This window comes from Pituophis catenifer, unplaced genomic scaffold (genome assembly GCF_029215685.1).
Source record: "Pituophis catenifer annectens isolate HBS135680 unplaced genomic scaffold, rPitCat1.0.hap2 SCAF_13, whole genome shotgun sequence".
Lineage (NCBI taxonomy): Eukaryota > Metazoa > Chordata > Lepidosauria > Squamata > Colubridae > Pituophis > Pituophis catenifer.
This window is the reverse complement of record NW_027256893.1, coordinates 8,359,026-8,372,258: the sequence shown is the minus strand read 5'-3', so window position 1 is coordinate 8,372,258 and position 13,233 is coordinate 8,359,026. Positions and strand designations below refer to the sequence as shown.

Sequence of the window (13,233 nt, the reverse complement as noted above, 5' to 3'; positions counted from 1 at the left end):
GAAGATAAGAATTGGGGAATGGAAAGGGAAGGGTTTGGGGGTCAGAGGGTTAGTATCGGCTACGACGAAGTCGGGGCCAGATCTGTCATACTCAATAAATGGAATATTTCAGCAAAGATTAATTGTTTGGGAGTGTAATTTATTTGAGATGACATCGAAACCTGACAGAAAGTCTTTTTAACAAGAAAAGTTTAAGCACAAACTTGTCTATAAAGCTTGTGGAGTTAAGGTCATTTTGTGATTTCCGTTATCTTTGCGGCTCTCCAGGTTCATATGAAGGATGTTATGTCAGCTGTGTGGGTCACTGGATTGGACTCTACCTACTTGCGTGAACAAATGATGAATGAGCCATTGGTTCGGGAGATTGTCAAAGAATGTAACAACATTCCACTCACTCCACCCCAGCAAGAAGAGGCGATGCTGGCTTCTTTTAAACCCCGGGGATACTCTGAGTGCATCGTGACCGTCGGGGGTGAAGAAAGAGTGTAAGTAATTAATGAAAGTAGCTATGGAGCTCATTTGGCAAGAGAAGGAATCAGAAAGATGACGCCATAAATTTGACATAAAGGTCAAACACACCATCCAAGAAATGTTTGAGATTGCAGTAGTAGAGAATAAATGGAGCTTAAGGGTCAAATGGTTGGGTTCTTGGTGGCCTGACCTTACTTTTCCTGCAAAAATGTTTCATTATCAAGCTAAGTCCATCATCGGGTAGACTACTGATGTCACCTGGCTTGGTAACCAAACATCTGCAAGAAGAAAAGCAAGACTGGAAAAGACCAAGAATCTCATGAGTTTGAGAATTATGGATTGCTTTGAGACAGTTATTGTTCTGACCTAGGCTTCCCAAGAGCATGAAGCAGATAAAAAACCCTTTTTATTAAGTTACTGTAAATTCCTCTCATTCGCATCCAGCAAAGTCTTTCAAGGGAGAATTTATAGTCACAGATCTTATCTGGCTTGGGGAGCTGCCAGGCCGATATCTTCAAAACTTGGCAAGATGTCTCAGAGAGTCATGAACCAATTAAGCGAACTAATTGTCTCCTGCAAATTCCCTTTCGCTCCTCTTTTATTCCATCTGGGAGGGGCCATTCATTGTCCAACTGTGGCCTTACTCCCAAGTCGACCCTTGTTCCTTAGCTGTTCCCTTCGTCTGGCAACTCTATGCATGCACACACTGGGAACAGGCTCCAGCTGTTCGTCTCCCTCACTGATGTCTGACTCTGAAGGCAGCTGATAACTGGCATACGGTCCTGGCCCCCTTTCTGCCTCCGACGCAGAGCCCTCATCAGAGTCTTCCCCAGACTCCAGGACTGGCCCAGGTTCCTCCCCAACCTTATCACTGTTCGAATCTGCTACCAGCTCTGCTGTCCGCTGGCTGGCCACAACAGTTATCATTCAACCCAGGGGCCTAGCTTCATCTCTGCTGTCAAGCTAAGATCTGGGAGAGTTTCTTGGCAGCTACCAGTCAAGTTGGCTTGTCTCACTTTTTATATTGAAGTAATTTTAAAGATGGTGAAATGCCACGTTGTAGCCAAAGTGTCATATTCTATTCCCAGAAAAGGTTTAAATTGACCCTGTAAACCTTTATAGAAAACTATAAAGGATGATTAGTTGTAGCCTGAACTGGTTCCTTGCTGGGTTATATTTATGACCAAGATCCACAAGGTAAATTGTAATCTACCCTATCCTTCCCTTTCTCACACACACCCCAAAATAGATTAATTTACTAACCAAAGTGTCAAGATAGGAATACTTTCATATCAAAATAATTGAGTTCTTCTCCTGGATTTTCTTTCTTTATTCCCTCCATCGCAAAGAAAAGTGTTGTGTTCTGATTCTTGTTTTATAGCCAGAAATCAAATTATAATCTTTTTCTCCAAAAAATAAAATAAAGGTTTATTTGGGATTGGTTTATCTCAGCTTCTTACTGTCTTTCCCAGTACTGATTACCGTATTTTTCGGAGTATAAGACACACCTTTTTCCCCCCAAAAAAGAGGGTGAAAATCTGGGTGCGTCTTATACTCCGAATGTAGCCCCGCCCAGCCTCTGAAACAGAGGTTTCAGAGGCTGAAAAAAGGCATCAGAAACGAAGCTTCAGAAAAGAAGCCTCCAAACAGAGCTTCAGACGCTTTTTTTCTGAAGCTGTTTCGGAGCTTTCAGAGGCAGGAAAAAAAGTTTTTTCTGAAACAGAGTTTCAGAAGTTTCAGAGGCAGAAAAAAAAGCAAAAAAGAAACAAGGCCCAGAGCTCACAACCAAGGAACCTGTTGCTAAAATTCACCTCTGGGAACAGCTGATTGGGGGTATTCCGGGAGGCCGATCTGCCTGCCAATCAGCTTTTTTCTTATTTTCCTCCCCAAAAATTAAGGTGTGTCTTATACTCTGATGTGTCTTATACTCCGAAAAATACGGTAGTTTGTGCAGCATATTGGAGGCCAAGTCTTTCTGAAATATTTAAGAGAGAGCGCTGAGCACTTTTTAAAGCGTTTAAAAATGAATTGTCCTATGCGACGAGTTAATTTCTGCTTTTTCTTTCTGTTCAGCTCCAGGAAGCCCTCAGCCGCAGTGCGATGCATGTGCCCTTTGTACGATCGTCACAGGCAATTGTGGATAGAGCTGGCTCCTATGAGTACTGCCAGGATAAACCACAGTGTGCTTTCTGCAGGTAGGAAACTTCCCTCCTTCCCTTGAATAAAAAAGGATACAAATCTTTTAAATATTTACAAAGTCAAATCAGCTTTTAGGTACTGTCGATCAGAACCTGGGCAAGTATTAACCTGTAAATAATTAACTTATCTCTAGTTTAGAGGGAAAAAAAACATAGAGGGAGGGAGGGAGGAAGGAGGAAATATTAGTTTCACCAGACCCATGTGGTGGTGGTTGTTAGTTGTGAAGTCGTGTCTGACCCATCGCGACCCCATGGACAACGTTCCTCCAGGCCTTCCTGTCCTCTAATATCCCCCAGAGTCCATTTAAGCTCACGCCGACTGCTTCAGTGACTCCATCCAGCCATCTCTTTCTCTGTCGTCCCCTTCTTCTTTTGCCCTCAATCGTTCCCAGCATTAGGCTCTTCTCCAGGGAGTCCTTCCTTCTCATTAGGTGGCCAAAGCATTTGAGTTTCATCTTCAGGATCTGGCCTTCTAAAGAGCAGTCAGGGTTGATCTCCTCTAGGACTGACCGGTTTGATCGCCTTGCAGTCCAAGGGACTTGCAGGAGTCTTCTTCAGCACCATAGTTCAAAGGTCTAAATTCTTTGGCGCTCAGCCTTTCTTATGGTCCAACTTTCACAGCCATCCATTGCAATTAGGAAAACCATAGCCTTGACTATACGCACTTTTATTGGCAGGGTGATGTCTCTGGTTTTTAGAATGCTGTCTAACTTTGCCATAGCTTTCCTCCCCAGGAGCAAGCGTCTTTCAATTATACCCGTCTGGTATATCAATTAAATAAATATTTGATGAGGTGACTGGTTTTTGTCTAATAAATACAAGGCAATATTCAAAAGAGATCAGTGGGAAATGTTATTGTATTCATAGCTTTTCTAAAGTTTATCCTCTTGCTATTGTATTCTAAGAGGTATCGTAGGTTTTTACCAAAATAAATTTTCTTTGCTTCCATTTCCTCTGGCAGCATCTTCAGGGGCCACATATTTGTGGAAGTTAGAACAGGCAAGATTGTAGACACAGCATCACAATTTGATCCCTGACATTTTATATGATGTAGGTGCATATATAAAAGGGTTGCGGCTTAGAATTGCAATATGGTGAACTATCTGGCCATTTTGGAGATGTTGTCATTTCCCACCTAGACATTGTGTACAAGGAAGTGCTATCAATACATACATCCTTGTCTTAGGAACCCAGTCATATTGTATATATTTTGCTTTTTTTTTTTTTTCTTCATTGACTATGAATATAATCAGAATACAGAATAACAAGAGTTGAAAGATAATTTGGAGGTCTTCTAGTCCAACTCCCTGCTTAAGCAAGAGACCTTATACCAGTGATGGCTAACCTTTTTGCCATTGCATGCCAGGAAGGGGGGGGTTTGCGCGCCCGCGTGCCCACACCCATAATTCTATGTGCCCCGCACATGTGCACATGACCCCCCCTCTCCCCCCCACTCCTGGCACGTGATGGCCCAGTAGGCCCATTTGTCTGTCTCACCTGGCTCCAGATCCTCTCTATGAGTCTGGGGATGGCGAAAACGGCCTTCCCCACCCCCTCAGAAGCCCTCCGGAGGCCAGACATAGCCCGTTTCCCAACTTCCGGTTGGGCAGGAAGTGACATTTTTTGCTGTCTTCATAGAAGGCTCTGGAGGACCTCCGAGGGGGTGGGGAAGGCTGTTTTCTCCCTCCCCAGACTCATAGAGAGGTTCTGGAGCCAGGTGAGAAAGAAAAACGGGCCTTCCTCACCTCCCCCCCCCCCCCCCAAGGCCCTCCGGAGGCAGGAAACAGCCTGTTTCCCTACTTCTGGTGGGCCCAGAAGGCCCGGAAATCAGCTGGAGCTGAGCTCGTGTGCCGACTGATATGGTGGCACACGTGCCATAGGTTCACCATCACGGCCCTATACCATTTCATACAAATGGCTGTCCAGTCTCTTCTTAAAGGCCTGCAGTGGTGAAGCACCCACAGCTTCTGAAGGCAAACCGTTCCACTGATTAATTGTTCTCAAAGTTGGGAATTTTCTCCTTAATTCCAGGCTGCCTCTTTCCTTGATTGGCTTCCATCCATTGTTTCCTATCCTGCTCTCAGGTGCTTTGGAGAATAGGTTGACACCCCCCCCCTTTTTGTGGCAGCTCCTCAGATATCGGAAGACCGTTATCATGTCACCCCCCTCGTCGTCCAATTCACTAGACGTAGACACACCCAGTTCCTGCAACCATTCTTCGTATGTTTTAGCCTCCAGTCCCCTAATCATCTTGGTTGCTCTTCTCTGCACTCTTTCTAGGATCTCAACATCTTTTTTTTAATAACACGCACTTTCTTTCCTGCCTTTTTTTACATGTAACTCAAGACACCAAATATCCCTATTACTCCTCCTCCCTCCTATATTCCCCTCAACAACAACTCTCTGAGTTGAGTTGGGCTGAGAGAGAGTGACTGGAGTCGCCTCAGCCAGCATTTGGAGTCGCCTCAGCCCATGCCTAAGGGGGAGCTTAGAACTCAGTCTCCTAGGCCAGCTCATCATTACTACACTAAACTGGTTCTTTTACTCTTTTGATGTAATCCTTTTGGCCTGATACATTTTCTTTGCTGCCTAATAGAAACTTGTTAAACATCTTAGAGCCAGTAATTAGATACATATACATTATAGTCAACCATAGTTTCTTTAACTATGTTTAACAAACTACAGTGGCTTTGTTTGTGGTTACGAGCCGTGGTGGCGCAGTGGTTAGAGTGCAGTACAGCAGGCTACTTCTGCAGACTGCCAGCTGCCTGCAATTTGGCAGTTCGAATCTCACCAGGCTCAAGGTTGACTCAGCCTTCCATCCTTCCAAGGTCGGTAAAACGAGGACCCAAATTGTTGGGGGCAAGAGGCGGACTCTGTAAACCGCTTAGGGCTGTAAAGCACTAAAGTTTTAACTGCTATTGCTATTACTATGTTCACAAAACATACTAAGCCAAGAAGATAAATGAATAGCTTAGTCTGGTGTTCATTTTGGTGTCCACTATATACTTGCATAAGTAGGGATGTGGTGGCTAAAATGCTGAGCTTGTTGATCGAAAGGTCGGTAGTTCAGCGGTTCGAATCCCTAGTGCCGTGTAATGGGGTGAGCTCCTGTTACTTGTCCCACCTTCTTCCAACCTAGCAGTTCGAAAGCAGTAAAAAATGCAAGTAGAAAAATAGGGACCATCTTTGGTAACAGCATTCCATGTGTCTTTGGCATTGAGTCATGCCGACCACATGACCACGGAGACGTCTTCAGATAGCACTGGGTTTTCGGCTTTGAAACGGAGATGAGCACCGCCCCCTAGAGTCAGGAACGACTAGCACATATGTGCGAGGGGAACCTTTACCTTAGCTATATCTGCTGGATTATTCACTCAATGAATAATCTACTTGAAATAATTGCAGATGTAGTCCAGAGTATCAATTGTCATGTTCATGAGAAGATCTGGGCAAAACGTTGCCCAACTTCATTAGGCAGTAAAGTCAGACTCAAGCTACACTTATCATACACAACGTGGTATGGCTAGACAGGAATCATATTGCCAGCTAGGAAGAAGTGCGTATTCTCCAGAGCACCTGAAGGTAGGACAAAGAGTAATGGATGGAATCTTTATCAAGAGAAATGCAACCTAGAACTAAGGAGACATTTTCTGTCAGTGAGAACAATTAATCAGTGGAATGGCTTTGCCTCCAGAAGCTGTGGGTGGTTTCTAAGAAGAGATTGGACAGCTATTTGTTTCCTGCCTGAGCTGGAGATAGGATGAGAAGCTGTCTAAGGTCCCTTCAACTCTGTTATTAAAACCTGAAGATGTAGCACTTGTAATAGTTTCTGTAATTTAATTCCAGCGCTTCTTTCTCTCGCCAATTGTTGATCGTTCTTACAAAATGCATACGCTAGCTCGATGTGCCATCCTTATAATTTGTGTTTTGAAATATATTTTTATGGCCTGTTTCTCAGAGGGATTCCTGTTTGTCCTGGGAGGTCAAGATGAAAATAAAGCCACGCTAAATTCGGGCGAAAAGTACGATCCAGATACAAATACGTGGAGCCCCTTGCCACCAATGACTGAGGTAGCTTTCCGTTTCTGTGAATGGTGTATTGTAGTTGCCTATGTACTCCATAGCTTGTATTGCAACCTAAGAAAATTTGCAGAACTGTCTTGATTTAAGAGTTCATTCTTACATTTCATCTTTCCAATAGGCCCGGCACAATTTTGGTCTGGTCGAGATTGATGGGGTCCTATACGTTTTGGGAGGCGAGGATGGAGAACAGGTGCTCACTTCCATGGAGTCCTATGACATTTACAATAGGACATGGACAAAGCAACCAGATTTAACCATGATTAGGAAGGTAAAAAGCAAGCAAAAGGAAAAAAGCAAGCTGGTCATATTTCTTTCTGAAACTACTGCAATCTCTCTCTCTCTTTTCCCACTCCTTTTCTCCATGTGATGGGGTTTTTTTTAAAAAAAAATAAAAAATAAAAGATTCTTACCAATTATAAGCATAAAACAATAAGCTCTGGTTTCCTCAGTTTTCCTTTCTGTACCTTTCCCCAACCCTCAAGAAGCTATTTAAAAAAAAAAAAAAAAGATGCACTTGAATTAAGAGGTTTTAAATCTCTTTGGGGATTATTGCCAAATTTATCTTAAAAGAGACCGTAATGTACTAACTGCCATTAAACAGATTGAAAACCAAACAGAGCAATTGCTTCTGCAAGAATTACAGTATCTACTAAACAAGAGACAAGAAGGAAAAAGGTAAACGAGAAAAGAAATAAAGGAAAATTAAGTACCGATTGAGGAATTTATAAGTCAGTTATAAAATTTCCCAGAGTTGTTTGAGTTGGCTGTCCTCACAGTTAAATATATAAATCCCTAAAGTTGTCTTGCTACAACTTTGGTTTAGGGGCTAGCAATACCAATTGGAGTGTAATCTCAATCAGCTCTAGATGGCCATCTAGATCAGTGTTTCTCAACCTTGGAAGCTTGAAGATGGGTGGACTTCAACTCCCAGAATCCCCCAGCCAGCAGCGCTGGCTGGGGGATTCTGGGAGTTGAAGTCCACCCATCTTCAAGCTTCCAAGGTTGAGAAACACTGATCTAGATGCTATTGGACTTCAATATCCATACATCCCAGCCATAACCACTAATATTCAAGGATGATGACAATAGTTCTCCATTTGCGTCTTCAAAGGGCTGCAGGTTCTCAATTCCTGGTCGGGCAATTCTCATTCACTTGTCTCAGAAACCCCAGATCAGGGGGTCAGCTCTTTCATCCCTCTGCTGCAGCTCCCTGTTGCCAGTCGGTTCCACAATTGATAGGACTTTCGGTTAGGACAAGTAGAGGAAAAAGGACGCTGCGCTAGGAGGAGACTCTATGGTGGGGGAACCGGACCTCCGGTCAGCAGAAGAAAAAGGATGCCACGCTAGGAGGAGACTCTATGGTGTGGGAACCGGACTTCTGGTCGGCTCCAGAATTGAATGGGGTCTTCCGGTTAGGGCCTTAGTGGCTCTTTGAGTGTTTAAGGTTGCCAACCCCTGCCCCAGATCTTTCCCTGACTTGATACTGTAGAATTGTGCACATTGGCGTCATGTAATGGACTCAAAATAGCTAGTAATTTTTCTTAGCAATCCTTTCAGCTAGGTAGCTGGTTGTGTGACTGTGTGAGACACAAGGCAGCGTTGACGCCTGGCAACTGCCTGGACTGGTCCCTGCAGTTTTCTTGGCAAGGTTGCAGAAGTGGTTTGTTGATGTAGCTGCTGCAAGCTGCCAATAGGCTTTACACCACGTATTAATATTGTAAAAGGATGTTTCGGTTGTTGGTTGCCGTTGTGAAAAAAAGTGAAGTAGAGACGAGGGCCAGATCTTCTGGTAGCTGTTCAAGCTTCAGCAGATGGACTTTCTGAGCAATTTATGCTGTTGCTTGTAGATTATCCTAAACCCAGCAAGGGAAATAATATCAATGTTTGTTCCATCCAGATCTGCTCCTATCATCTAAATAGCCATGTGAGGTTTTATAACGTCTTTTGAAAAGCTACCGGCGGTAGAAGCTTCAGAGGAAAGACCTTGCGCCAGCCAGTTTAAATACAAAAAATAAGAGGAAGAGGTTTATTTTGTTCACTTCGTGTTGTTTTTCAGCCTCGAAACAGGATCTACGTGCTTCTCAGAAGCACTTTTGAAAAGTCAATGAAGACAGTCATCCAAGTAGACTTGGCTGGAAGGTGAGTCATGGCAACTGGGCTTCTTTTTCCTTTTGGTTTGAAACGTTTCGCCACTTATCCGAGTCGTTTCTTCAGTGAAGAGTGAACCGAAGAACATACTTGCATAAGCAGTGGAACGTTTCCAATCAAAACGATTTTTTTTTCCCAGTTGCCATGACTCAACTTCTGAACAACTTTTAAAAAGCCACTAAAAGGGCAGCGAAAGAGTGCAGGCTCTTTAAAAAAACAGCCTCAGAACTCCCAATTGCATCAAAAAGCTCATCTCAAAAGCTCCTTTGGTGGTTCTAGAAGAATTCTTACTTAGATGGATTCCCGGAGAGTAAGTTCTTCGCTGACCACCCTGTCCTGTCGACAGACAGACAGACAGACAGACACAATCTAATACTCATATAAAATTAACAAAAGCTTTAAAAATGGGGGAAAAAAACCCAATATGCAAGGGCTGCCACCTTGAATGGTAATCGGGCCAAGAAATCCACTTGATTTCCTTGGTATTTTAAATTAATCGGTGTCCCTGTTATGATTTCTGTCTCGTTGTGCCTTTGCTAACTTTCTCCTGAAAAACTTTAAAGCTTTATGTTGGCAACTTTGCTTTGAAGGTCTTTTGAGGCAGCATTTGAGGTCTTGCAATTCAAGGAACTTGGTTGTTCCCTTTGGATGGGATCGGCAACCTTAAACTCTCAAAGAGCCACAAAGGTCCTAACTGGAAGCCCCCCGTTCAATTTTGAAGCCGACCAGAAGTCCAGTTCCCCCACCATAGTGTCTCCTCCTAGTTGGTGTCCTTTTCCCTTTATCTGTCCAAACCGAAAGCCTTATCAATTGTGGAGCCGAACGGAAAACCTGTCCCTTGCCATAGAGTCTCCTCCTGGCGCACCGTGCTTTTCCCCCCTAACCGTAAACTCCTGTCAAAATTGTGGTGCCGACCGGTAACGGAGCCGTAGCAGTAGGATGAAGGAGCCACATGCGGCTCCAGAGCCGTGGATTGCTGACCCCTGCCTTTGGATATAAACAATCTTGATAGTCAAAAGCAGGAAGTTGAATTTGTTCTGGAAGGCTTGAGTGGAGCTCAATGAAGGCGTCATTAAAGAACTTTTAATGCTGAGCTGGACCAAGTCTTGCTGACTTTGATGGGCTCCACAGATCGTTACGATGCTCTTCAAATATGCAACTTTGGTCTCTATCATCCTGTATGACTCTTAATAAAACAACGTGGGAGAAAAAAAAAGAAATAATAGAAAAAGGCCCTTTTTAATTGGCTGGTTGTCTCAAGATAGACTGTTTGAACAGTTTAGGGAATTCTACCTTTAGGAGGAAACACCTGCTGGTTTCTTTTATCAAAGCAACACCTGTCTGTTGCTTTCATGTATCTAAAGCAGAAAGACTACTTCTACCTCTCCTGCAGGTTTGACAATTGGTTTATGGCACCTTTCTTTTCCTGTATTCTGCCAATTTGGCTTCAAGGAGGCCTCAGAGTCAGATTTATGGTTTATGTTGATCACAACAGAAATTTGTCTGCAATTCCCTTTCCCCTTCCTGTTTCCTCCTCCTCCTCCTCCTCCTCCTTCTTCCCCTTCCCCTTCTTCCTCTTCCACTCCTCCTCCTCGCTCTTCACCTTCCTCTTTTCATGATACAAGAAGGTAAAATCTTTTGTGAACCTAATATAATACATGATGCAAGTGTTAAGGAACAAGAAAATGCCTTTAGAAAATGAGAACAAAGTACACTGGAGCTGATAGAACTGATTAAACTCTTTCCAGGCACTACAGAAAGAGAAACAATCCTTAAACCTGTGTAGAGAAAAGCTGAATCTCAGCAGAGCCATCCTGTTGGAGTTGCCTTCCTATGTTCCAAATAAAGATCCAGATTTTAAAAGCACTCAATCTTGAGGACTCTTTTGTTTTTTGTTTTGAATTGTATCAGGAATGGGATCTTTTTTTAACCATCTGTTGATTAATGTGTGAGGGGACTTCCCCTTTCCCTTTCAGGAGTTCATCATTTGTATTACTGTCGTGTTGCTGCCTTTTGTCGGGACATTGCGGCGAATTGACTCATGCCCTGCTCTGTGTAACAGATGTTGTGCATTTTCATTTTTTAAGATTGGTTGCTACGCAGCTATGAAGAAGAAGATCTATGCAATGGGCGGTGGTTCCTATGGAAAGCTCTTTGAGTCTGTGGAATGTTACGACCCGAGGACTCAGCAGTGGACGGCCATCTGCCCTCTGAAAGAGAGGAGGTGAGTAAGATATTAAGAGTTATTTAGATGAGCTGCGGTGGTGCAGTGGATAGAATGCAGTCCTGCAGGCTACTTCTGCTGACTGCCGGCTGCCTGCAATTTGGCAGATCAAATCTCACCAGGCTCCAGGTTGACTCAGCCTCCCATCCTTCCGAGGTGGGTAAAATGAGGACCCAAATTGTTTGGGGGCAATAGGCTGACTCTGTAAACCACTCAGAGAGAGCTGTAAAAGCACTGTGAAGCGGTATATAAGTCTAAGCGCTATTGCCATTGTTATTAAGATTTACTGCCCAGATTACTAGATCCATCCACCATTTCATTACTCTCACAAGCCATTTGACGATTCACAGATTAAACCTGGCGTCTTCTTCATCAGTCTTGGATTTAAGCATTAACCTGGCTGTCATAGGTGCTGGAGGTTTTGTTCAGATGAGTAAGACGTCTGTTGCAGGGAGGTGTCCTTTGGCAAAAGGTATTTTCACCTCTGGCCTGCCAATAGACTAGCCTCCTGCATTTCTTTGCAGACTATGGAGAGAGAATGAGTGGTATCTAGGCTCTTTGGCTAGGATTTCTTTTTTTGTTCTTTTACTTTTTAAAAGCCACTGTCAGACTGGCCCCATCTACTCCCTAGGAAGGAATGACCCTTGACTCCATAGGATTTAGAGAAAAGGCACATTTCCTACAGATGCTGAGTGCAGCATGGAGGAGGCAAGCTCTGAGGAATAATCACACGAAAATCATCTATTGAAAGCAATCCCCTGTGAGGGCAATCAGATCTCATTCCTGTGTTTCGGGAACTCAGCATCTCAGGCGTTGGTGTAAATTCCTTTCCCGGGTCTGGCGTCCTTGAAACTCGGCAGATGGCTTCGTTTGGCACCGAGTGCAGGGGTGGGATTCTACCGGTTCGAATCGGTTCGGGCGAGCTGGTTTGCTCCAACGATCAGCTGGGAGCGAACCGGTTCGCTCTGACAATCAGGTCGTCCTGCCTGCCCCTCCCTGCACTTTACTTACCTTTATCGCAGCACAATGGATTGCCATGCCTCAGCTGTGTTACTCCCAAGTGGTAACACAGAAGGTTAGTATTTGTAAAACTTTACACGCGAAGTGCGCAATCACAGAACCGGTTGTTAAACCGGCAGCATCCCACCACTGACCATGTGATTCCTGTTAGTGTCCATACTCCCCAATTTCCCAAAGCATTCTTTCTTACCTCCAGCACACTTTCCCCTCCCATAAGCTCCCTCCGCCCTGGTTATGGCAGTTGCTAGCGAGCTTCAAAGAAAGTGAAGATGAGCATCTGACAGCCACATTTCCACATTTTTAAAAAAGGTAAAAGTTTTCCCCTGACCAGTCATGTCTGACTCTATGCAAATAATATGCAAATAATTATGCAAATAATTTTTCTGCGGACCACCAACATTTTCTCACAGACCACCAGTGGTGACCGCTGCTTTAGACTTCGCCTGAGATATGCAGGGGAATAAGAGGCAGGAATAGTAAGGCGGCAGCTTACGCTAAGGAAACGTCACTATCCAAGCCTGGATGAGGTTGGGTGAAAACCGCTAAGACAACACGGGAAGGGGGTTAGTTAACATGCGTGCTGAGTTAATGTCCATGCTTAACCCTGTCTCATCTTCCTCTGTTTTTCAGGTTTGGGGCCGTGGCGTGTGGCGTGGCTTCAGAGCTCTACGTCTTCGGCGGCGTGAGAAGCCGCGACGACAATCAAACCAGTGAGATGGTGACGTGCAAATCAGAATTCTACCACGATGAATTCAAGAGGTAGCTAACTCTTTGCTCTGTAACAGAGTCTCATCCACTCTGTAAACCAGGGGTCCCCAAACCTGGCAGCTTTAAGACTTGTGGACTTCAACTCCCAGAATTCTCCAGCCAGCAATGCTGGCTGGAGAATTCTGGGAGTTGAAGTCCACAAGTCTTAAAGCTGCCAAGTTTGGAGACCTCTGCTGTAATCGGTTGGCTGTTATCTTGTTTGGACTCTGGCAACTTCACTGAAGAGCATTTATTATTAAGAGCTGCACCTGGGGAATAATTCTCCGTTGCTCTCCCTCTAGCCAATAAAGCCGCCTTTGATTGATTACCTCTGCAGAT

The 13,233-nt window shown here is 44.2% G+C and overlaps 1 protein-coding gene across 1 annotated transcript in view; it reads left to right on the top strand.

The window, feature by feature from the left end:
- Positions 1–13,233, top strand: part of GAN (gigaxonin) — a 36,497-nt gene that overhangs the window by 17,036 nt on the left and 6,228 nt on the right. The window contains exons 4-9 of the mRNA XM_070953239.1: positions 268–485; positions 2,545–2,666; positions 6,631–6,743; positions 6,874–7,023; positions 10,991–11,127; positions 12,778–12,906. Coding sequence (XP_070809340.1) covers positions 268–485; positions 2,545–2,666; positions 6,631–6,743; positions 6,874–7,023; positions 10,991–11,127; positions 12,778–12,906 — 869 coding nt within the window. The remainder of the gene's footprint in view (positions 1–267; positions 486–2,544; positions 2,667–6,630; positions 6,744–6,873; positions 7,024–10,990; positions 11,128–12,777; positions 12,907–13,233) is intronic.